This window comes from Gossypium hirsutum, chromosome A13 (genome assembly GCF_007990345.1).
Source record: "Gossypium hirsutum isolate 1008001.06 chromosome A13, Gossypium_hirsutum_v2.1, whole genome shotgun sequence".
Classification (NCBI taxonomy): Eukaryota; Viridiplantae; Streptophyta; class Magnoliopsida; order Malvales; family Malvaceae; genus Gossypium; species Gossypium hirsutum.
The window spans coordinates 42,498,699-42,524,190 of NC_053436.1; the positions used below are offsets into that span (position 1 = coordinate 42,498,699).

The 25,492-nt window shown below is 33.1% G+C and overlaps 1 protein-coding gene across 1 annotated transcript; it reads left to right on the forward strand.

The window, feature by feature from the left end:
- The first annotated feature begins 21,917 nt into the window (after positions 1–21,917).
- LOC107893899 (PRA1 family protein A1) lies at positions 21,918–24,864 on the forward strand. The gene is made up of 8 exons (XM_016819042.2): positions 21,918–22,229; positions 22,422–22,462; positions 22,542–22,620; positions 22,776–22,862; positions 22,944–23,032; positions 23,135–23,206; positions 23,285–23,408; positions 24,564–24,864. The coding sequence occupies exons 1-7, from the start codon at positions 22,072–22,074 to the stop codon at positions 23,386–23,388; spliced, it is 630 nt and encodes a 209-aa protein (XP_016674531.1). The 5' UTR covers positions 21,918–22,071; the 3' UTR covers positions 23,389–23,408; positions 24,564–24,864.
- The last annotated feature ends 628 nt before the right edge of the window (positions 24,865–25,492 follow it).

A 25,492-nucleotide genomic window follows, 5' to 3' on the forward strand; every position in this document is an offset into this window, starting at 1 on the left:
TAGTATGTGAGATTTTGTAACCTCTTTATGTCAATAAATGAACTTGACAGTTGGTTGGCGATATTTTGCAAATGTATTATCCTTTGAACTTCTTGTTCACATTGACTTGTACGAGGATCTAATTGAGATAATGATAATTCTTTTCAAGTACTTTATTCATCCAGCTTTTTATACTCTCCCCTTAATGTTGGGAAAACTATCTTATAATAATTGACAACTTATGTCATAACTAAATCTCGAATTAATAGCTCAAGAATATTTAATAATATAAGGAGAATCATATCAATATACATTCCCAATTTCCTATAAAGACTCATCTTTATGCGTTGTGGTAAAGCAATTGGACATATAACGCACATACAAAAAATTCTAAGATAAGAAATATTAACTCCTTATTAAGAGTCAATTGTAATGGGGAGTATTTATAACTTATTGGTTTGATGCGTACAAGTGTTGTAGCATGTAAATCAACATAATCTCATGTTGAAATAAGAAGTTTTTTTCTAATAAATAATTATTTAAATATTAACTGGATGCGTTAAATCAATAATTTCTCTAAACCATTATGCATATAATAACAACCATTACAAAAAAAAAATTCAAAGTCATATACAATAATCAATAAAAGTCTGAACTTAACGACATTAGCAAGATGAATTGTTTTAATTGCATAATTTGAAATTAATCATTTAAACAAACAATCATGCAAATGACAAGTTGTGAGTTGATGACACATATGCAATTATTTTGTAGATGCATCTACCAAAATCATATAATATCAAAATCATCCACATGGTGGATGAATATGTCCACATTCATTTCAGAAATGTAAGACATTAAATCTCAATGTTAGCTAGTAAGTTTCTAATAACCAATTTTCATTGAGAATAAGTAATACGTGAGAATTCTTTTAAATTAAAGAATCTTCTGGTTTTTTAATGAACGTGCATATGAAGTCTCAATTAACTTTCGCATCATTTATGATCCAAGATGGTTTAACTGGTCACAACAAGTAGTAAATGTATTTGTATCAGTAAACTTTTGGTTTACTTTAACATTCTTTTCAATTGTACTAATAATGTCAATATCAATTGTGACAAATGATAATTTTATTTTCATTCCTTTTACTTTGTATCTTTATATATAACTAGTATTATGACATTTACTTCTAGAAATCTCTAAATCAATGTGAAGTCAATAATATCATTAACTCAATAAAATAAATATAATTTTCAAATAATTATATGTAATATTCGCTTTAGGGAATATGCCAAAATTTTCAAATGTCCAAATTGACTTTAATGATCAAAAGTGATTATAAAATTTATTATATTTATTGCAGACATTCACTTCAAGGAATGTGCTAAAAAATAACTTAGACAATAATGTAAGCATAAATCATATTCCTTACCAATAAGATCATATAGATATCATCCACTTCAAGGAATGATTAATTAGTATAAGTCATTATTCATTTTGTTCTAAGAATAAAAAATTAGCAACATTTTGAATTATCCATCTTCCACTTATCTGTTTGCTAATAATGATAAAAGGTTTCATTTTCATAATCATTATGCATTGCTACATTCATTTCACGAAATGAAGCAAGATTAGTGAGATAAATAACTCGTTATTTAGCCATAAGAAATAGCCAAGTCATGTATAGAGCTTATTGTAAATCAAATGTATGGATAAAATTTACATCTAAAATGCCAAACATGATATAATGCTAGTGCCAGTAAAATTTCATAAATCATTGCAAACATGAATGAAATTTACTTCAAAACCATACATATCATGTTTACTAAAAAACTTTTCCACTCTAATCCAATGTTAAATGAATAATATAAAATGCATAAAGTACATTTAATAGCTATGCAATAGTAAATGTTGTCAACCAAGATCATCCTAGTATTAAAAATTAGTTGTAATTAAATTTGAAGTTCTATAATAGAATTAGCTCAAAAATCAATTAACACATTCCTCAAATTTTGTCCTTAAAAGGATTTAAAACAAAACACATTTGGTGTGAAATAATATTAATTTTATTAATATATGTAATAATTTTAATTATTGTTGATTAAGAGAATTCTTAAAAAATATTAAAGTCTAAGAACATATGATGTCTAGAACTTAGAAAAATATTTTATATATATTCAAACTGAAACCATCAAATAAACACATAAAATAACTAGTTTAATGGTGATTAAAAATCGATGAATGATCACATATTATGATGAACCTTAAGCCTTGATTAATAAAAGTGATCGATAATATTATGAAAATCTATCAATTTATAAGATTAAAATTAATCTATTATCATTCAGACATAATCATTAAGTAATTATCAAATAGTATATATTAAGAAAAAAAATATTTTTATGAAGAAAAATCCTCAATTTCTTATATTTTGGAAAAGTTTCAGTAGCAGCAGTAAATAGTTCATAAAATTTGACACAAAATTGCATCTGATTAAAATCTAAATTTAGATAAAATCTTTGACGTCCTTAAAATGTAAGAATTAAACACAATCATCACAATTAATCAAGAATTATAATAATAATAACAATAATCTAAATATGAAACATTAAATAAAAATCCCCTTCAAATTTTAGCATATTGTGTCTAAAGCTTCAAATGAAAAATCATGGAGGATAAGTCTAATCTTCAACACATAAGAATTTTTACTTTTAAGTAAGATCATGCTAATAACATATTATAAAGCTAAAAGAAGAATACAAAGATTAAGAGAGAAAGAAAGATAAAGAAATGAAATCATAATCAACTTTCACTTAAGGGTACAATAAGTTTGTACATGCCTTCTATTTATAGGGCTTCAAGTACCATAAGTTACAAAGTATTGAAAACTAACATTAAGGTACCTTATAAATGATTTAGGAGTTATAAGATAACGGATTTAAGGGTTATGAACATTCATTCTTTAAGAGTTACAATAGGATAAATTTGAGATTATGGACATCCGATTATCAATGGATTTACAACAATTTTCATATTCAAATTTTGTAAATAAAAATTAGTTTTGAAAGAAATTGTCTTTAAAAAAAATATAAATCCAACTCAATTCGTTCCCAATATAATTGATCTTATAAGTTTCGAATATGGAGGGGGATTAAAGACACAAAAAAAAAAGAGTTAAAATATGCAATAAGTTAATATACTTTTTATAAATTTGAAATTTAGTCGATGTGCTTTTATTTTTTAGACTTCAAAATTTAAATATAACTATTGTAATTTGAAAAGTGGATGAACTAAATTCTTGAAAATAAAAGCATAAAAAATTAAACTTTAAATTTGTAAAAAGTACAAAGATTTATGGTATCATCCTATTACTAGTATAGCAAAAGTGTGATTTCTTTGGAAACAAAAAATTGTGATAAAAACATTAGTTTGAGGCGAATTATAAGATAAGAGATACACATAAATTGAGTATTAGAGGTGAAAAAGTAAAGTTTAAAATTAAGATTTGGTTATTAGTCAACAATTTTTTGGCGTTATTTTAATACCTTATCAAATCATAATTTTAACTGCAAGTATTATTTATTGACTTGCAGATGCATTAGAACACTTTTTTGCTCATTTGAATTTTTAGGTCGAGAGTTTTAGTAGTAGCTATTTGGTAAGGTGAAACTTGTTTTATTACTGAAGTTTTTATAGGTTCGTAAAAAAGCATTTCTCAAGTGCAACTGAATTACCTTTTTCCCTGTTTTGTTTTGGAAAACCACCTACCAGTTTAGACACTACCGCTCGATAGGATTCTGAATGAAGCACTATGAGATTGCAACATTTTCGTCATGCTTATCAAATTGTTGGCTCATTTTATCCCAACTTTTTAATTGCATTTGCACTTAATAGTATAGTTGGGGTGGGGCCTTAGACTCTTGTGATTAATCTTAAGGCCGTTGGAGGATTGTCCTTGATTGTTGGAATTATTACGACAATTAATATTTCCAACTTAGATTATAGGTTGAGTATTTATTCATTTCTTATTACCAACAAAGTTGGTAAAAAGTATCATGGATATTTCTATATTGTTGGAACATTTTAAAATACTTATAGTGTTATAATAACTATAATTGAATGAGTGTAATTAATCAAAAAGTTATATTATTTGATTTTTTGAAAAAAAATTATAACTATTTAAATAATATTATTTGAATAGTTATAATTAAATGAATAATTATGTGTTTATTTTAAAGATATTATTATTCAGAAAAACATCTATTGATGAAAGATATCTCCATGAAGAGACATGAAAATTCCTATAAATAGGAATGGGATTTCATTTGAAAATCATACCAACAAATTCTAATATTCTTTCTTTCCTTCCTTCATTTTCTAATATTATTAGATTATTCTATATTTATTACTGTAGAAATCCTTTATAGAAATTGAGTTTCTTGTAATACATTGCTTAGTGTGTAGTGAGTTATTCTCTTCAGTGCAAAACACAAATAGTCATCGGCTTTATTGTATCCTCGAGGTTAATTTGCTTGAAACTCGTTTTCACACCGAAAATAGGTGAGGGCGAATATAACCTTAAAGATAGTGGTTTGATACACGCTTTGGAGCCTTGTCCTATTTATTCTTCTATTCGAGTTCCGTTCGTGTGTTCGAGATTTTCCTTATCGGAGATTTGTACTAACATATATTAGGTATCAAATTGCATTTTACATTTTTTACTAAGAAAATCAACAAATTAGTCCCTAAACAAATTGATCATTCTTTTAAAGTTTTTATCAATTTCTACTATTAAAAATTGGTTCATGTAAGCATAAGGTACACGTGGCACACCACATGTTATTTTTTTATTATTTTGTTAGCCATATTAATTTTTAAAAGTAAAAATGTATGATTTTTTTACGGAAAAATATCAATTTGCTCTTTGATCCAATGTATAAGGATTAATTTGCTCATTTTTTTTAGTAAATGGGACAATACAATCTAAAAAGTAACACCTAGTACAAGAAACTCTATAATATTTTTATCCAACAAAGTTGCATTCTTAATTTTAGTCAGGGTTTTTGTAATTTCCCATAACGTAGTTTTTCTAACACTTCTTCCCATCTAGCTCGGCCTCATACCTCTTGATTAACTTAGTCATTTACATTAAAAGGATGAAACTTTTTAACTTTGAATTTAGGATTAAAGTTTGATATGTGATAAGATATATCTATAATATATGTATATAATATACACTATAGTAATGTATTCTTTGTATTTTTCAGTTCTGAATGGATTGTGTTGAGTAATTTTATCTCATGTCTTATTAATGGAAGTATTCGGGTATTTATGCATGCTATTACAACCTAGATATGACCCCCACTATTTTGTCTTGACTCCACCATTCTTAGTACTCGTATTCCGTGCGGACTTCAAGCCTGCTGGACATGTGTTTCACTCTGGGTTGCCTACGAAGCACGCAGTTCTTTTTGTTCCTAGTACTGACATTTCATGCGGGCTTCAAGCCTACTAGACACGTGTTTCACTTTAGGTTGCCTGCGAAGCACGTGGTCCCCCTTACGCGAGCTCCTTGGACGAATATGAACTAAGACTGTGGCCTTCCCTTAGTTCGTGCAAGCTAGATTCACGAGCCTGTCTTGTAAGTTGGGTGCGCGAACTCCCCTTGTTGTCTGGGTCTGTGAACTCCCCTTTGTAACACTCCTAACCCGTATCCGTTGCCGGAATAAGGTTATGAGGTATTACTTGACTGAACAAAACTTCTATAAGGTCAAAGATACTTACCAGACATAAATTATCAACAATGCAAACATGTCTCATTGATTTTCCATAAGAGCTCTTATAAATTTCCAAAATGACTCACTATCAAAACATAACCGAATATCTAATAACAAATTAACTACTGTCAAGTTATAACTAAAACGTTTCACCACATTAGTTCAATTATAAGGCTTCTCTAAACAAAATGAGCAAGCCATCTTCGCATGGCTATAACGTATACAAAGTCGAAATATCATTCTACCTATAGTCTATCCTATACATGCCTTAAACCATGATGATATACAATCTTCTCAACTCACATAATGACTCGATAGTGTGATGATATCTCCGGCCCTTCCAACTCGAGCTAAACTATAAACCTATAAGAAATGGAAAAGAGAACACGAAGTAAGCTTCAATGCTTAGTAAGTTTTAAGCAATGCAAACAATTAATTTACTTATAGATCGATTATTTCAAATTTTCAAGAAATCATTCCTAGATAATTGCCATTTTGGCCAAGTATCCATGAACATAATGCATATTTAGCAAATTAACCTCACTTGAATCTGAACTCAATTAAAACCAAATATTGAAATCACAAATAAGATCATAAGAACTCGAAAAGCATCTCATTAACAAGTTTTAACCATGTTTGCAACAAAATCACAAATTCACTACAAGCTGTCTTCCTGAGCAACAGTCACTAAATTATTTATAACTAGAGATAAGAAACTCCAAATCAAGTGCCATTAATTTTCCCTGAAAATAGACTCATATATATTCTATCCATCAAATTTTCAGAATTTTTTCTTTGACCAATCAATACCAGATTTTTATTGAAGTTTCCCCTGTTTCACTGTTTGACTATTCTGACCACTCTTCACTACGAATCAATTTTCTTATTATACAGAATTCAAAATATGTTATCGTTTATTTCATTTGAAATTAGACTCATTAAGGAGTCTAATAATATAAATTTTATCTTATAACCATTTTTGTACCATTTATAATGATTTTCTGAAAATAGAACAGGGGACCTCGAAGTCATTTTGACTCTATTCCACGCCACTTCAAATATCTCATTATTGGAAATTCTTTTGCTTACACGGTTTCTTTTATAAGAAACTAGACTCATTAAGATTTCGTGACATAATTTATTCAGCTTCTAACTCAACTGCCACAATTTATGGTGATTTTCTGAAATCACATTACTGCTGCTGTCCCAAGCAGATTTATTACCCATTCTTTGCATTCATATTATTTAACATGTATATCACCAAATCAATCTCATATAACCTTTCACCATAACCGAATATACACATACACATATGAGATTTTCACATATACTTCTCATTTCGGATTCATGATTCAATTCCGATCAATCTAACATATAAAATTATATAATACATACCTGACCAACTTAATGTATTGAACATATTCAATGGTAGTTTACTACGAACATTCGAAATCAAAATCTTACTCCAATCATCGACATTAAGTTTGCTAGGTTTAAAACCCAAATCCAATCACCACCACAAAGCATGCGGGACTTTAAGCCCGGATATAATACCAACACAAAGCCTGCGGGACTTTAGCCCGGATATAACACCAGCACGAATGCCTTCGGGACTTAGCCCGGATATAACACCAGCACGAATGCCTTCGGGACTTAGCCCGGATATAACACCAGCACGAATGCCTTCAGGACTTAGCCTGGATATAATTCTCCATTATCATGCACATATATATATCATAACACATTAGCATTTCATTTACATTACTTGAACACAAGCACAACATGCTTATCAACCATTCCACTTTCGGCTCAATAGCCACATACAAAGAACACGATTTCGTTTCGCTATCCAACATGATTTCTATAACCATTCGGCTACAAGTCATATGCACAAATTATTTATCCCACTACGTAATTCAAGTAGAACCAATAGGTCACAATTTATTTATTATGCTTATATACCATGATTTTATCAAATCATAGGCTAAGTTTCATTACTCAAAGACTTACCTCGGATATTTTGAACAGTTGTGGATAGGCTACTCGATTGCTTTCTCCTTTCCCTTATCTGATTTAGTTCCTCTTTGCTCTTGAGCTTTAAATTTAAACAAATGAATTTGTTTAATTACTTACTCAACTTTAATTCTATCTACTCGATTGCTTTCTCCTTTCCCCTATCTGATTTAGTTCCTCTTTGCTCTTGAGCTTTAAATTTAAACAAATGAATTTGTTTAATTACTTACTCAACTTTAATTCTATAATAGTCACATTTGACAATCATATAATTTCAATGCATATTATGTTTTATAAAATATGTCATGACTCGATTTCATGCTTATTATATCAATAGCTAATTCGCATACACAAACAAAGATTCACATAACTTACCATGCTACCTTATACATGAATTCAACCATATATACGAATATCAACTTATTAAACATTTATCACATTTCCACTTGCTATTTATCAATAATGCCGCACACACACAAATACATACATACTCATATGCATGCAACCCATTTTTGATTAATATATATCCCATTCAGTCCTAACTACTCAATTTAACCTTCATATTCAAATTTATAGGTAATGCCGAATGCCCAAACTTAATCAATCTCAAAATTTAGCTGTCATCACTTTAATTAACTACTACTTATTCTTCCAAAACCTCAAATACAAGGTATTTAGCACCTATACACTTATATCGAATTAGCAAGCACATATGATCCTTGGCCGAATGTCATTAAACACAAGTCATCAAAATCTTATTATTTAACATCTTATATATTATTAGATAAATGGACTAATTATGCATATATACTACCAAAGCTGAACATAAAAATTTTACCTATGCATAACATTACTCATATTCCAATACTCATATTATTCAAAATCATACTCTAAAAAAAATCATGTACAATGCCGACCACTTAGATGATCAAACATTTAATTTATTTATTTCAAAACACTCCAAACGGCATTTGTTCAAGACATTAAGCAAATCCATGTTCGGCTATTACACATATGAGTATTAGCAATTTATATTTTTAACAAGATCAACTTCTTTCATCAACAATTCTTCATCAAAACTTAAAGGTAATAATCAAATTCCTTCCTTATCTACCATAACCGAATGCTCAATTCATCACTCAAAATTCAAAGTTTTGGCATGGGCTAAGTAAGAAACATGATAATTAACTTAAAACAAGCTACAATTTCAAAAATCTAACATAATTTACTAACCTTCCTTATGTTTCAAATGGCCGAATGTCTTGCTCCTCTTTTTCTTTCTTTAAGTTCGGCTAAGAAGAACAAAGATGAGACTTTGTTTTCTTCACCATTATTTCTATTATTATTAAGATTTATTCATCTATATTATAAAATATAAAGCCACTTAACTAATAAATAATACATATATTTTATATAAACCATTATCATGGCCGGTCATTACTAAAAAAATTGATATTTGACATGCAAGTCCATCCTCTTTATTACATGCATTAATAGACCACTTTAAAATTAACCTATCACATTTCACAATTGTCTCACATAAGTCCTATTTAATAAATTTCACATACAAATGACAAAATTAAAGCATGAAACCTTTCACACATGCATTATCTCATATAATAGACATGAAATTTAACATTTAATTATTTTCATGACTCGATTTTGTGGTCCCGAAACCACTTCCCGACTAGGGTCAAATTAGGGCTATTACACCCTTGCTGTCTTCTCCCGGTTCGCCTTGCACTCAATCATCTGATGGGGCCTATCCGGGTTACTGACTAGTGACCTAGATCCTATTTAGAACTCATGTTGGTGATCACTGATGTATAACAATAGTCCCTCTATTAGGCCTAATGAGTGTTATAAAGAGGCATTTCTTAGGACCATCATTTCACATTTATTATAGCTTGTGGGATACATATCAGTCGTTGGAATTGATATGTGCTTTGCCACATATGCGAACAGATCATGCTCACACGTATCTAACCATTGAAACTTCTCAGTCATCCGAACTGTCAAAGCGCGGGGAAATTTTTCTTTAAAAAAGGGATTTTCTAAAGCCCTAAGCTTTGCGCTTACTCATTGTTAAGATCGGACTGAAGATCCTTCTCATGGTAAAATTTTTCTCTGCCTTTTTATTCTCTTTTCTTCATTGAATATGCCTAAAATGAGAGGAGTCGGAGGCCGATTATTGCCCTATTGCCCACCCGGGAACGTGCTTTCAAGAACCTCGTTGAGGCGAAAATTGTTCCCTGCATCACAAAGTATGAAGAGATGAAACGGAGTTTGCGTACGCGGGGGATTGAAATTCCTCATTTTGCATATAAGTTCTCTATTCCCAAGGGGAATCATAGCCTTAGCGACACAAGTGATGGTGGTTTCTTGCTTCCCTTCCACACCCTGGAGGCTGGGGTTCATCTACCCCTTCACTCATTTTTTTTAGCCTCTTAAGAAAATATGGGATTGCTCCTAAGTAACTTTGTGGGTTATTTTGGTGGATTGTAGTTTCTTATTTTATCGACTATTATTATCGAAATAAGGCACTTGAGCTTACTGTTTTCCAGATCCGTATTTGTTGAATGCTCAAAATCGAGAGGGTTGGCTAGGTTTCTTTTATTTCTCTCCTCACCAGAAATGCGAAAAAATAATTATGAACAAGTGTTCTAACCTTCGGTTAAAATGGGAGAAACACATCAAGGTTATATACAATGTTGTAGAGAAGTTCGATTTTCCTATGGAGTGGTCCACGCCGAGCCAAGATATATGTTTGTTTAAGTGGAATATAGGGACATGCTATGGGAAAGCTCAATTGAAAAGGCTTCGAATAGGGATTCCATTGATCATCGAGGACTTTGTCATTGTGAGGAATGTGTTTCTGTGCTACTTGGAAGGTTGCAGTTCTAACGAGTATAGGTCAGGTGATAGTAAAGAGGTCGTTGAAGCCTTAGGGGCAGTTACTGAGAGTCAGTCATGGCCACATGAAATTTATGGCAATATTAAAAGCGATGACTTGGGATGAATTCTAACCGATCTTCGAGAGGAGCCTATGAACTATTTCTACAGTTATTGTGGGATAAAGGCTTATCTATAGATGGTGGCCTCCTCGCAGGTAGAAAGGGTTGTTCCTACTAATCTGTTAACTACCCTTACTAATGTTAGGATTATTACTAATGTTAGGATTATTACTTATGTAGGCATCGATCATAGCTCCGAGAACAATCCGGCTAAGATTGATAGTATTTCTCATGAAAACAACGAGGCCATGAACATCGATTATCTGATAATGGGTGTACGCAAGACCACTGCGAGGGCTATTAATGTTGCTTCTACTAGTGAGAAGGAGTAGGGGAATAGTGGACATTTAGAGCAGTGTCGAAAGATGTGAATGAATCTTGCTGCTCTTATAACTACAATAGTTGATATTCTTGTTTGTCCTTCGACGAGCTCGTAATTAGTGGCCATTGTTAACTCATCAATTTCTGTTGGTAAGGACTCCCCTACTTTTGTTCCTTACGTTCCTCCATTTGTGCCTGTAAATAAAGAAGTAGCAATTAAAGGTAATGGAGCTTTGTTTTTGTGGCATGGTCACCTGAGCACGCAGGAGTATCCTTATGATCCTACTAATATAGCCCAAAAATGGAGGGCTTCTCTGTTAGAAGCTGTGAGAAAGGATGCGCACACCGCGGAGTCATCAGGCGGTACGCGAAAACCCTTAGTGTCTAACGTTACTTCATCACTTAGTCCCTACTTTTTGAAGCTAATATGATTAGGTTATAATTTGACGAGGCCTATCAAAGTGAGCTTGTAGAGACTAAAGTAGAATTGGAAAGTGTTCGCGAGCTATACCTCAAGATAAGAGAGGAGAATGAAGTTATCAACAAGTAGAATGAGGACCTTTCAAAATTCTTAACGGTTGCCGAGGTAAGGTTTATGGGCTATCCCATGAGGTGGCTGTTGAGAGAAAGGGTAAAGAAGCTACACAAGTTAAACTGAATAAGATTAATACAGAGCATACAGTTCAATTGGATAAATTCATTAGGGAGTGTCATGCTAAAGTAGCGAGGACAAAGCATGATTAATTTGAGGCCTTAGAGAAATTTAAGGAGGAGACCAGTCGGGATATGTGTAACTCTATTTCCAAACTGAAGATGAGATATTTTTGCACGCTCAAGTTACAGGTGGGCCTTTTGATGCTCACAGAGTTAACTTCGACACTCTTTGCGATGTGGATAAGGGTGTGCTAGGGTTCGATGTGTATTTTCCTTCAGGTGCTGCGTGGGACTTGTTCGTGTCCACCTGGAAAAACTCACAAGATTTCTACTTAGATGAGGACCCAGTTGAGAATGACAACGGGACCCCTTATGTTGAGAACGATAATGTGGCCCCTCCTGCTAAGAATGACAACGCGGGCAAAGACGTTGATAAGGGACAAGGGGAAACTAATGTACCTTAGTTATTTAGTGCTTTGTGTTTCTTCCATGAAATGAAGTAAAAGTTTGTTTTCATCAATTATCACTGTAATGTTATTGCTTTTACATGTTTTTCACATTTATTATGCAACTTGTTATCACCATGGCTTTAAACAAAATTTCAAAAATCACTAACTGTGAGCAGATTTACACTTAGGAAATTTTTCCAAAATCGTAATCTAGGAATATTAGTCTGCGAGCTATTTTGAGCTTAAGGAAATTTTCTAAAATCAACAATGCGGAATATTAATTTGTGAGCTATTTTGGACTTAAAGAAAATTTCCAAAATCATCATTTGGGAGTTTTTAACTTTCACTGACTGTTTGCAGGGTGCAATATAGAATCAGCAAGCTTTAGGGTGACAGTTAGGAGCTTTTAACTCTCCCTAACTGTTTGGAGGGTTGCAATATTGAACCTACGAGCCTTAATATGATAGCTAGGAGCTTTTAACTCTCGCTAACTATTTGAGGAGTTGTGGTCTTTAACTTGCAATCCTTAAAGTGACAGTTGGGAGCTTTTAACTCTCGCTAACTGTTTGGGGAGTTGTGATCTTAAACCTGTGAGCTTTAATTTCGATAAATACGATTACCAAAGAGAGGTTTTTATTCAAAGGATGAAGAGTTATACATGCTACTTCTTGAGGTGTCAGGCATTCCATATCCGCGGTATAACTGTACCTTTTATCCTTGCCAACTTATACGCTCCGTACCTGATTTTTTCTATGACTTTATATGGCCCATCCCAGCATAAAGCTATTTTTCCTTATTGCGAAGCTAGCAAACTAGCTTCGGTATTTCTTAAAACAAGGTCGGCTAATTGGAATTGCTTGTTTTTAACATTGGTGTTGTAGTAGTGAGCCACCTACTAAGCGCACGCTATGTTCTTACTTCAGCTACTTCTCTGAGCTCATCAATCAAATCAAGGTTGAGTCTAATAGCCTCTTCATTAGCGTTCTCATTAAAGTGTTAGATTCTATGCAACCTCATACCAATTTCTACAGGGATTACAACTTCTGCACCATAAACAAGGGAGAAAGTTGTTTCTCCCATTGCAGTGTAGAGTGTAGCCCACAGAACCCACAAAATTCCAGGAAGCTCCTCTAACCATGCACCCTAGGCTTCTACCACTTTCTTCTACAAGGCTGTTACGATTTTCTTATTCATAGCCTCTACTTGCCTATTCGTATGCAATGTCTTAGCAAAGCTTTGAGCTAGAGTGATTTGTAGGTTGGTACAAAGGCTCTTGAATTTCCCTTGAAATTGTATGTCATTGTCCGTGATAATCAAATGTGGAATGCTGAACCTGCACGCAACCAACTTCAATAGGAAAGACTCTATTTACCTTTCAGTGATGGTTGCCAGGGCTTCAACCTTAGTCCATTTTGTAAAGTAGTCCATCGCGACCACTATACATTTCTTCTATGCCGTGGCTATAGGAAATGGGCCAAGTATATTGACTCCCCATGTTGCGAATAGCCAAGGGCTTGACATGATCTGAAAAGGTTTTGTCGGTTGTCTTTGTAATTGGGCATACCTTTGGTAGGAATCGCATGTGCAAACTAATTCATGCTCATCCATTTGGATCGTAGGCCAATAATATTCCTACCTATAGATTTTCTGAGCAAGCGGTTTACCTCTTAAGTGATCATTATAGATTCCCTTGTGAATTTCTCGCATTACATATTCAGCTTTAAGTGGTGATAGACATTGTAGCAGTGGATGTGAAAACCTTATTCTATATAGTACACCCTCCAAAAAGGTGTATCTATCAAACATAACTAAATTGCAACATTCAAATACTCTATTCATGTATGATGAGTTATGCATGTATTTGTAATTTGTTATAATGACATACCTCACAGCTTTAAGTTGTAGCCTTGTGAGCTCCTTTTTATCTTGGTTATCTTTTTCGCCTCAAATAGTGCAAAGTATTAGAGTCATCTAGGTTTCTTCCTGATCTATGCATAGTACTTATAGTGTGTTATAACTCCGTGGTCTCTCTATGCCCGATTAGGATTTTCCCTATTTGTTCGATGACAACAAAGGATGCTAACTTGGACAAAGCATCAGCACGTGTGTTGTCACTTCTCGTGAGCTGTTTAATTTAAACTTTGTCAAACCCTGCGAACAATTAGGTTGTAATAGCAAGATATTTCTTCAACACCGCCTCCTTAACATTGTATTCATCATTCACCTGTTTTCCACCAATTGTGAATCTGTGTGGACAATTAGGTCATTTTCTCCTAGTTGGCATGCTAATTGTAGTCCTAATACTAAAGCTTCATATTCAGTGGTGTTATTAGATGCTTGAAACTTGAATGACAATTCATATTGCCATTCACTACCATTAAGGTCAATTAGGAGTGCACCTACTCTTGGTCCTACTTTAGCTACGAAACCATTAACATAAACTAGCCAACTTTTTTAATTATCAGTTGCATGTACATTTTCTGGAGGTGGGCTAACTACTAAATGGCATACAATAAATGAAAAAGAAATCTTAGTATAAAATACTGAACTCATCATGCCTCATCATAAAATATTATAGACTGAATTGTTAGCTTTCAATTATGTTAACATAAAGTACATTTTTTATGGGATATTTATTATCCAATGTTTCAAATTGCAAATTACATTACCTACTATGTCAACGACTTTCTCAAAGGAATGCTCCACAATGAAATCAACTAGCACTTGTCCTTTTATAGCTGTTCGCGAAGAAAATTCTATTCCAAATTTAGCTAGCTTAATACCACACTTTGTTACCCATTCTGAAGTATTTGCCTTGGACAACACCTCATTCATAGGTTGATTGGTCCCAAAAATGATCGGATGGGCTTGGAAGTACAACTGTCAGCTTGCTATTCTAGAGTATTTTGCTGATGTAATACATTGGAAATTGATGAACACCCTCTAATCTAGTTAACATTACTGCGATCATTTCCTCTGAGGTAACCACATACAGGTAGAGGGTTTCTTCTACTCAAGGTGATTTCAAAAGTAGAAGGAAGGTAAGGTACAACTTCAATTCTTTGATGGCTGCTTGACATTCTTCAGTCTATCAGAAAGAGGTTCTCAAAGCTTTGAAGAAAGGGGGCACTTGTTTACCATTCTGGAGATGAATTTTTTGAGTGTCACCATTCTACCCATCAGACGTATGTCCTTTACTGTTCATCGGGGGGAGGACATTTCCATAATAGTCTAGATCTTTTTTAGGTTTACTTCTATCCCCCTCTCCGAAATCATGAAGCCCAAAAACCTGTTAACTTGTACACAGAAGTCATACTTCTCAAGATTCAGCTTAATGTTGTTTGCCTTTAGGATTGCAAATGTCTTGAAAAAGCTTTGCACATGTTCCTCTATTGATTCTCTTTTTACCAACATGTTGTCCACATAAACTTCAAGCCCACAACCTATCTGGTTTTTGAATATTCTATTTACTAATCTCTGATGGGTTGCTCCCATGTTCTTGATGCCAAAAGACATAACCTAGTAGCAGAAAAACCACTATTCGGTGATGAAAGTCATCTTTTCCTAGTCACCTTAATTCAAAAGAATTTGATTATAGCCCAAGAAAATGTCCATGAAGCTCATGAACTTGTGACCTGCAGAATCATTGACTAAACGGTCAAATAGAAGGTAGAGGAAAACTGTCTTTAGGATACACTTTGTTGAGGTTAGTGAAGTCAATGCACATTCTTCATTTGCTATTTGTTTTTTTCACCATGAATACATTTGAGACCCAATCCAGGTACTCTACCTCCTTGATGAAACCTGTTGATAATTTAACTACTTCTTGCCTTACTGCTTCTACCACCCGCGGCATGAACCTCCTCTTCTTTTGTTTCACTAGTTTTGCTTTTAGGAAGACATTTAACTTGTGGAAGATTACCTGGAGGTCTACCCTTTCTATATTCACTGTTGACTATGCAAATACGTCTGAATTCTTCTTCAAACACTCTACTAACATGTTCTTTTCTTCTGCCACCAACCCTAATGATATTCTATTAGTTTTTTCCTCATTGTCACAAAATAGCTGCAAAGTCTTGGTATGATCCATAGCTTCGAGTTTTTTTCTATCCTCGTGCTTTACGTCCAAACTATTCAAATCTAAGACCTGATCTGCTAACACTGTTCCCCATGAACTTTGTCTTTCAGAAAGAGGTTCCCGGGCTTGATTAACAGATAACATGTGGTATTGCCTTACAGTTCATTGATCTAAACACAAGAATCCAACCCCTATTTTCGTTGGGAACTTGATCTTCATGTAGAATGTTGTGACCACCATCTTTTTCATCCTCATTATTGGTCATCCGAAGAGCGCATTGTATGCCATTGGGTGGTCTACTACGTAGAATTGAATATATTCTGTAGTTGTGTGCTTGCTATCCTCTAAGGTGACTGGTATGATGACCAAACCCTTCATCTCAATAGGATGGTTCGCAAAGTCATACAACGGACTAGCTTTAGATAATGCCTGCTCTTTCGGTCCCATCTTCTGGTACACATCCCAAGAAAACACCTTAACTACACTTCCACTGTCTATAAGTATTTTTTTAACTTTGAAACCTACAACTGTCGTCGAGACAATTATCAGACCTGATTTGCTAACACTATTCCTCATGAAATTTGTCTTTCAGAAAAAAGTTCCCTGGCTTGATTAACAGATAACATGTGCCATTGCCTTGTAGTTCGTTGATCTAAATGCAAGAATCTAACCCCCATTTTTATTGGGAACTTGATCTTCATGCAGAATGTTGCGACCACCATCTTTGTCATCCTCATTATTGGTCGTCCGAAGAGAGCATTGTATGTTATTGGGTCGTCTACTACGTAGAATTGAATATATTCTGCAGTTGTGTGCTTGCTATCCTCTAAGGTGACTGGTATGATGACCAAACCTTTCATCTCAATAGGATGGTTCGCAAAGTCATACAACAGGCTAGCTTTAGACATTGCCTGCTTTTTCGGTCCCATCTTCTGGTACACATCCCAAGACAACACCTCAACTATACTTCCACTATCTATAAGTATTCTTTTAACTTTGAAACCTACAACTGTCGTCGAGACAATTATCGAGTCATTACCTTTTTCGTCACAGACCAATTCTTTATTATCACTACCAAATTCAACACTCAACCTTTCCTACTGACGCGACATCTTGAGAGCGTTGATTGACATCACACTTCTCATGTGTGTCATCTTCTTTGCACTGGAACCTATGTATTCTTCATCTATACCCACAATCACATTGATAGTATCTCTAACCTTCCGCTTACCCTTAGGATCACTACGTGAGCCTTTACCCTGTTGGGAATCGTCTTGATTCATAAACTCTATGAGCTTGCCATTTCACACTGCATCATTTATAACATATTTCAACGTGAAGCAATCTTCGATTTTGTGCCCTATGTCATTATGGATAGTAAACTTATCCTTTGAATTAAATTTTCTTGTAATCCTCCTCATCAAGGATGGTTTGGGCAAGACGCCAAGGATCTTAACTTGGCTCAGAACGTAGGTACAAGTGGCATTCAAGGAGGTATAAGTTTCAAACCTACCATGAGGAATGTACCTCCTGGTGTGTTCTAGTTGAGATTCTTGGGGGGCCCTAGGAGAAATACCTTGATCTTGATTTCTCTGTAGCCTATCATTTTTCACTCACAACGAATGGCCAAGAGGGCTTTATCTACTGTGAGGTCTTTTCTCTATTTTTAGATTGCTTATCTTCCCTTTGGAAGGTACCACAGAATGTCATCTTGATTTCCTCCGCCTCAGCAAACTTGTAGGCTTGCTCGTACAAGTTAACCAAACTTTGCGGTCTGTTATCGGTAAAGGAGTATTGCACGTGATTATTCTGTACTCTCATTATAAAAGCGTCTATGGCCTATTGGTCCTTCAAATTCTTATGTTGAGGGTCATTGTATGAAACCTCTTCACTTAATCATGGAATGACTCACCCTCTTTCTGCTTTCCTAACATTAACCTCATAGGTGTGTTCATGATTGCTTTGTGGGCTCTAAACCTTCTTAAAAACATTTGTCCAAACTACGAGAAACTCCTAATTGTGCCTCAGGGAAGGGATAAATACCAGTCCTTAACACTTCCCTTAAGCGTCATTGAAAATGCCTTGCACTTTGCTACGTCTAATGCCCCCAGAATATTCATGTAGTCATTATATTGCATCAAGTGGGATCGTAGGTCCCTCCTTCCTTCGAACATATTCTTTGGGACTTTGAAGTCTCATGTCAAGTTCATTGTTGTGATCTCAGGAGCCAATGGATTGTTGGAGCAGAATAGCCAATCCATGCCCCGAGATTCAGAATGCAATGCCCTTACATCCCTCCGTAGCTCATCCATCTTATTTTGCCACTCTTTCACCTGTATGCTCGGGACCCCGTCCTATGTGTTCACATTGTCTTGAAAGTCAGGGTTATCATAATGCAACTTTCTTCTTAACTCCTTGTTTTGCTTCAGCAGCTCCTGCTGAAGAGCTTGTTATTGTTCGAACCACATTTCCTGAGCGGTCATTTACTCCCTTATGAACCCCATTTGCTCCTAAAGGGCAAAGAGCTACTGCGAGGGTGCCTTTTGGCTGGGAGAAAGTGATAACCCCTGGCCGATAGAAATGTTTAGTCTAGAGGGTCAGAAACTCTTTGACGAACTGCATTGCGAAGTTCTCCGATCTATTGGGAAAACCATTCGGTAAACAAATTCACTTCATTGTGCTGATTGCCCGAGCCTAAGGCTCTGCTTGTTCTGATAACAGGTTGAAGGGAGAATTCTCATTTAGGTGAGTCATTTCTATTCTCCGGCTGAGGAAAAGAAAACCAAACTTGTTGAAATCTGATGATCAGAAGTCTGTCCACGCTCACCGCACCAATTATTGAGTAATTTTATCTCATGTCTTATTAATAGGAGTATTCAGATATTTATGCTATTACAGCTCAGATATGACCCCCACTATTTTGCCTTAACTCCACCGTTCCTGATACTGGCATTTCGTGCTGGCTTCAGACTTGCTGGACACGTGTTTCACTTTGGATTGCTTGTGGAGCACGCGATCCTTTTTGTTCCCAGTACTGACATTCTGTGCGGGCTTCAAGCCTTTTGGACACGTGTTTCATTCTGGGTTGCTTGCAGAGCATGCAGTCCCCCTTTTGTGAGCTCCTTGGATGAATGTGAATTGAGACTGTGGCCTTCCCTTGGTTCATGCGAGCTAGATCCGCGAACCTGCCTTGCGAGCTGGGTCCACGAACTCCCTTTGCTATCTGGGTTTGCTCCCCTTGTTATCCTTTCGCGGTTCAACTTGTACTCAATCATCTAGTGGGACCTATTCGGATCATGAATAAGTAACCCAGATCCTATTTAGGACTTAAGTTGGTGATCATTAATGTATAACAAATTATATTGTCACCAATAAATAATGCAATTATAATAATGTCAATGTAAAATTTATCAATCCTTGGAAGTCGAATAGAAAAAAGTTTTAATTGAAGCATTAAAATTTGTCATGGCAGAAAATTCCGTAAAATTTAAAAAATTAATTTATGCCTCGGAATTCGTTGAAATATATTGCTAAGTTGATCAATCCAATTATCCTATTTGCATAATCCAATGTTAATGCTTTTCTTGCCTTCATATTTGCTAGTATCTCACACACGCATGTTTATAGTTAACACAATTTTAATAGGTATAATGAATTTTTTTACCCTACAACTTTATAACAAAAATTCATTTTAATTTTCTATTTAAAATTTAATTTCTTATAATTTTTGAACTTGTATTTTTTTATCAAATCATCTCAAAATAGATAGAAAAGTTATCGTATGTTAACTTTGCTGATGTAGTATACACGTGGATGACATGTTAACATTTAATTAATTTTTAAAAATTTTAAAATATTTAAAAAATGTTTTAAAATAAATTTTATACTTTTTAATGATTTTAATTTTTTAAAAAAATAATTTTTTAATTTTTTAACAATTTTAAATTTTTAAAAATTAATTAAATGCTGAAATGTCATCCACGTGGTAATCTACATGATCAATAAAGTTAAAAGAATAAACTTTTCCGTCTATTTTAGAGTGATTTGATAAAAATATAAATTTAAAAGCTAAAAAAAGACGAAAAATTAAATAGAAGAGTAAAATAACTTTTTTTATTATAAAATTTAAAAGTGTAATAAGCAATTATGTCATTTTAATATTATATATTTTTCCTATTATCATAAATTAAGTTATAGGTAAATTATATAATTATGGTAAGTAATAATATTGAATATTGAGCTATAAAGTTGTATATATTCTAATGGTAATTTGAATATAATATTGGTTAATAAATATTAAAGGCATAATGTCAAATTTAATCGTTAATGTTTTAATTTTTTGTCAATTTGGCTCTTATTATTATTTAGTTAAAATTTATCTTCAATTTTTTAAAAAGAATTTAATTTGACCATTAATCTTCTAGAAGGAGTCAAAGTGTTGTTTTAAGAAATATTGATTAAAATATTAAATTTTTAAACATGATATCCTACATGACAGTTTCCATGTTCTTCATGCTATTTTGGGGGAATTTTTTTTAAATTTATAATTTATATTTTTTTGAATTTTTTTATATATTTTAACATGAAGTACACATCGCTTGTCATTCCGCTACTAAGAGACCCAGGGGCCATGGCCCCAACTAAAATGGTAGATTTTCAATTTAGGCTCTTTATAATTTATAAAATTTTAAATTAACAATAGTAAAATTGCACTTTGTCCTCCTAAAATGATAAAAAATTAATTTAACATTTTAAAAGTTATAAAGATATAGACTATTAAAATGATAAAATTTTATTTTTACTATTGTAAAAATATATAATTTAATTTCGGACACTCCAAATAGAATTTTTTGACTCCGCCACTATCTGCCATGTCAATGTCGTTAACAAAATTAATGTTTTAATCAATATTTCCATTAAAAAAAGTTATTTGACTCATTTTGAAAAATTGAGGATTAAATTTAGCTAAAAAAATAAGAATTACATTAACAAAAAATATAAACATTAAAAACTAAATTTGATATTATATCAATATTAAATAACTATAAAATTTTAGGTTAAAAAAATTCGAATACATTAACTTCAATTTTTACATTTACTTTAATAGCTTCCATATAATTGAAGTCAATCTTCTTTTTATAAAAACTTGCAAAACAAAATTATAAAAATGTAAGAATAGTAGAATAAAATCAAAGGTTAGTATGTATTTAGTTTTTTATATTCTCTTTTTTTTTAATAAAAAAATAATTTCATATTTTTTTTGGTTGTTGCTTAATTTTCACACTATAATTTTGATGTGTTGACATTTTTTAAGTTGTTATAATGTGTTAATAAAAGTGTTTACTCTCATATAGCGATAAAATAATAACTTGTTATATTTGGAATATTTACAATTTATTAAAATAAAATTTTAAGTAATTATTTTGTATTTGAATAATTGGTGACAATTTTATAAATTTTTAAAATTTATTGATGACTTAACTTTTATTGTAATTTGGCTTAATTATAAAATTGCCTCAAATTATGTCACTTTTTATATTTAGGTAGCTAAAATATATGTTGATAATATTGTGTTTTGAGGCGAAATTAATAGATTAAGTAATCTTTAGAGAAAAAAAACAAAAATTAAGCCATTGTATTTTGTAGGAAACATATCGTCGTAGCTCACTCTATTTCATTTCACTCGGTTCTGCTTCGTCGAAAATTTCATTTTAGACCTTTTTTTAAAAGAAAATTTGTTGGATTATATCGAAGTGAAAGAAAGAGGTGGAACATAATCAAATTCAATGGATTGGGGAAACGTGACCGCTGAGGATCTGATCGAAGCGCTTCGAGAAGTTGACTGGTCATCACCGCCGCGTCCTCTCTCCGAATTCTTCTCCAGATTCACCGTCCCTCGATCATACGCCAAATGGAACAGCCGCCTTAAATGCAATCTCTACAAGTAATCTTTCTTCCTTTCATTCTTTTAAAAATTTGAATCAGGTTGAATGCTGATCGTTGCTATTTACTTTCCTTGCATATTGCTTCTAAGACAAGAAAATTCTTTGAATTTTGATCTCGACTGTGGTTTTGCGGATTCCAGGTTAAGAACTTCACTCCTTTTAGTTTCTTACTTTTAATGCTCTTTTGGCAGCTATCGAACCAATTATTTCATTTTGATTGTTCTCATTGTTGGTACGCACACAGGCTCGAAGTTTTTTTTTTTTTTTTTACTATTGTATATTTTTTCCTTCTAATTTCTGTGATTTTGCAGGTTTGGGATTCTTGAGGAGGCCGGTTGCTGTTTTAGCTGCGATTTTAACAGCGCTTAGCATCGCTTTTCTGAATGATAGGTAATCTATGTTACAAGTGTCTGAATTTCGGTTACTGAGGTTCTTATTTCGATTGTTACATTTGAAATGAATGGTTGAGCTCTATGATTGAAGGTCGCAATATGGTTAGATTTAGTTTTCAAATCTATAGTTGCTAACTATTATTTGTCATGTAGTTTCGCTGGTACTTTTAGTGAGAAGGTGACTAGAATAGTGAGGCAATTCTCTCCACATTTAGCAGCTAAAATGAGGCCTCCCTTAACGTAAGGATTTTTTTTTTTTAATCTCTGTGTCTGCAGAGTATGCATTCTTGATTTGGTTATTAACTGTTTCATTATTGCCAGTCCTGTTATTCGTGGACGTCCATCATCTAAAAGAACAATTCACATATGTGGTCGGCCTTGTTGGGTTTTTGTCTTCATATTCTCTTCTGGTATCAATGTGTTTGAGAAATGTTCTTTTTCTTATTAAAGAAGAATTAATCAGTTTGCCGTTGAATGTAGTATGAATAACTTATTTACCATTATTGATACAGTGAGTTTCATCCTTTGGTATGTATCTTGTGGTCTCTCGACTGTGCTATGGGCACTTGCCATTGCACTTCTTGGTAAGTCACCTCCTTATGTAATCTTTCTCATTCCCCCTTTAATCATGTTATTTATAAATCTAAATCTCTTTCTCTCAGCCACTGTCCTTCATGCAAGTTTTAGAACACCGAACCTGAAGGCTCGTCTTAACACTTTCCGTGAGGAATTTCGTGCAGTTTGGCGCAATTACAGTGAACTATAAGCTCTCAGAGCCTATAACATGTGAGTATATCTGCATTTAATTTTATGTTGGATTTGGTTTCTTTTTTTATTTTATCAAGGTTTTGTCTTGATTAAGAGTTTAGTGCTGTTATTCTTGTTTTACTTCTATTGTTTTCAGCTCATAATCTGTGCTTTATGTTCACCTCCTTCATTCTGTTATGGAACATTGTGTATATTCATATTACATGTTACTCTTATATATTTCATGATTGTGGACTTTTTAAGTTAACAATCATGATATGCAGAAGGGTGCATTAGCATCTTCTCTAAATTCTTTCATTTATTTGTGTTCTCTTGTCCATGCATGCGTGATGATATGAAACCTTCTCTAAATAATGTTATTAGTTGCTGATTCACTATAAGTATCAATCGGTGCTTGACTTCCATCTGAGTATGGTAACTTTGTTATTGAAATAGAGCTTTTTATTCTAGGGTTACTAGTTGATAAAACATTTTCTCGATGAATAGACTAGTGCTATTCAGATTATCTATCTTTAACTGTTGCTAAAGCCTTCAGTCACTTCCTTGAGGAAGAATGGCTTGGCTCTAGTAATCCCCATCCTTTTCCCAAGGTAAATAGGACAGAGCATTGAATTAATAGAGATATGCAAATGAGTTCTCTTTAGCAGTTGCTGTATGCTTTCGTCACTGACATTGGGGTTCTACATGATAATACTTGGTAACTTATTTTGCCTCTGGTACGCATCCAGGAAATGGTTAAATTCTCTAATTATCGCAAGGGTGGTTTTGGATTTGCAAAAACAATTCTTTTATGGATTAGATTCAAATTTATCACTCTGGTTTGCAGCTGATCTAGTCAAATCACTTGAAACAACTTGAACTGAAATGATCCAAATCCAAAGTGACTAGAACATGAAATGATTGAATCCGTAATGACTAGACCCTAAAACTCAAGCCTTAAACTCACAAAGACTTGAACTCAAAACATCCCAAACCCAAAAATTTGTTATCATGGTGCTGAGATATTTGTTTATCATTTCTGAACTCTGGTATGTTTCTTATCTTTTAACTTCTATATAAATCCGTCTCAATTTAATTTGAATTCTACTTCAGGCATGCTAGTGATGTGGCTTAAACATAAGAATGAGTTCATGATGTTCCATTTGTGAGTCTGATTATTGTGTTTGGTTTCAGGCTGATGTTGATGTTTCGACAAAATAATTTCTTTAGCTGGATTAAGGTGAAGGCTGCAGATATTTTTTTAACAGATAAGCATTAAATTTAAGGGACCTCCTTTTTTTTTTTTCTTTTTTTTTTTCTGTAAAGTGGACCGTTTCTATTTTCTTTCCTTTTTTGGAGAGACCATGGGGGAATTTTATCGATACCCTCCTTCAAGGAAGAAGAAAAAGAAAAAACAGTTCAGATTCTTTGGAAGCAGTTAGCTCAGATATTCTTAGTTCTTGGGTTGGCAAGGTAACCGCTGATATTTCTATTAGCTGAATTTGATTCTTACTTCTAGTGGCTTGAAGCTGATAATAGTATAAATCTAATAAATTATTATTAATTACATTCAATAGCTTAGTTTAATAATTTTTTTTACTTCTAAATGAAATTATGTAAATAATAGAGTATGAAAAAAAAGTATGAGTTGGTTAAAAAAGTCAAATAATTGATTTGTTTTTTAGAAAAGAAAAGTTTTGTATAAAATATAACTTGCGGGTGTATACAAAAAGAAGTCTATGTGTATAGATAGAGGTCCATATTAGAGTTAATGGAATGGGCCGGGTGAATCGCCTGGTCTAGTTGGCTTGGATAAGGAATTATTATTCATGGTTAGTTTGACTTGCTTGAATTTAAATAATTTTTTTTTAAAAATATTTTTGTTTAAAGTTAATTATAAAAATATATTAATATTAATATAGAAGTATATATATAATTATTTTTAAACAATAGTATGAGCTTTTTGAGTGGGGTGAATCTAGTTGATCTCATGCCTGGGCAATCCGCCTCAGTTGGCCCAACCCATGGAAACTTTTAGTTGGTACATTATGCAATTGTGTTACCAGGTCTTGCTATAATGCTCTAAACAAAATATGGTGATTGTTATGGTAAATTTAGGGGGT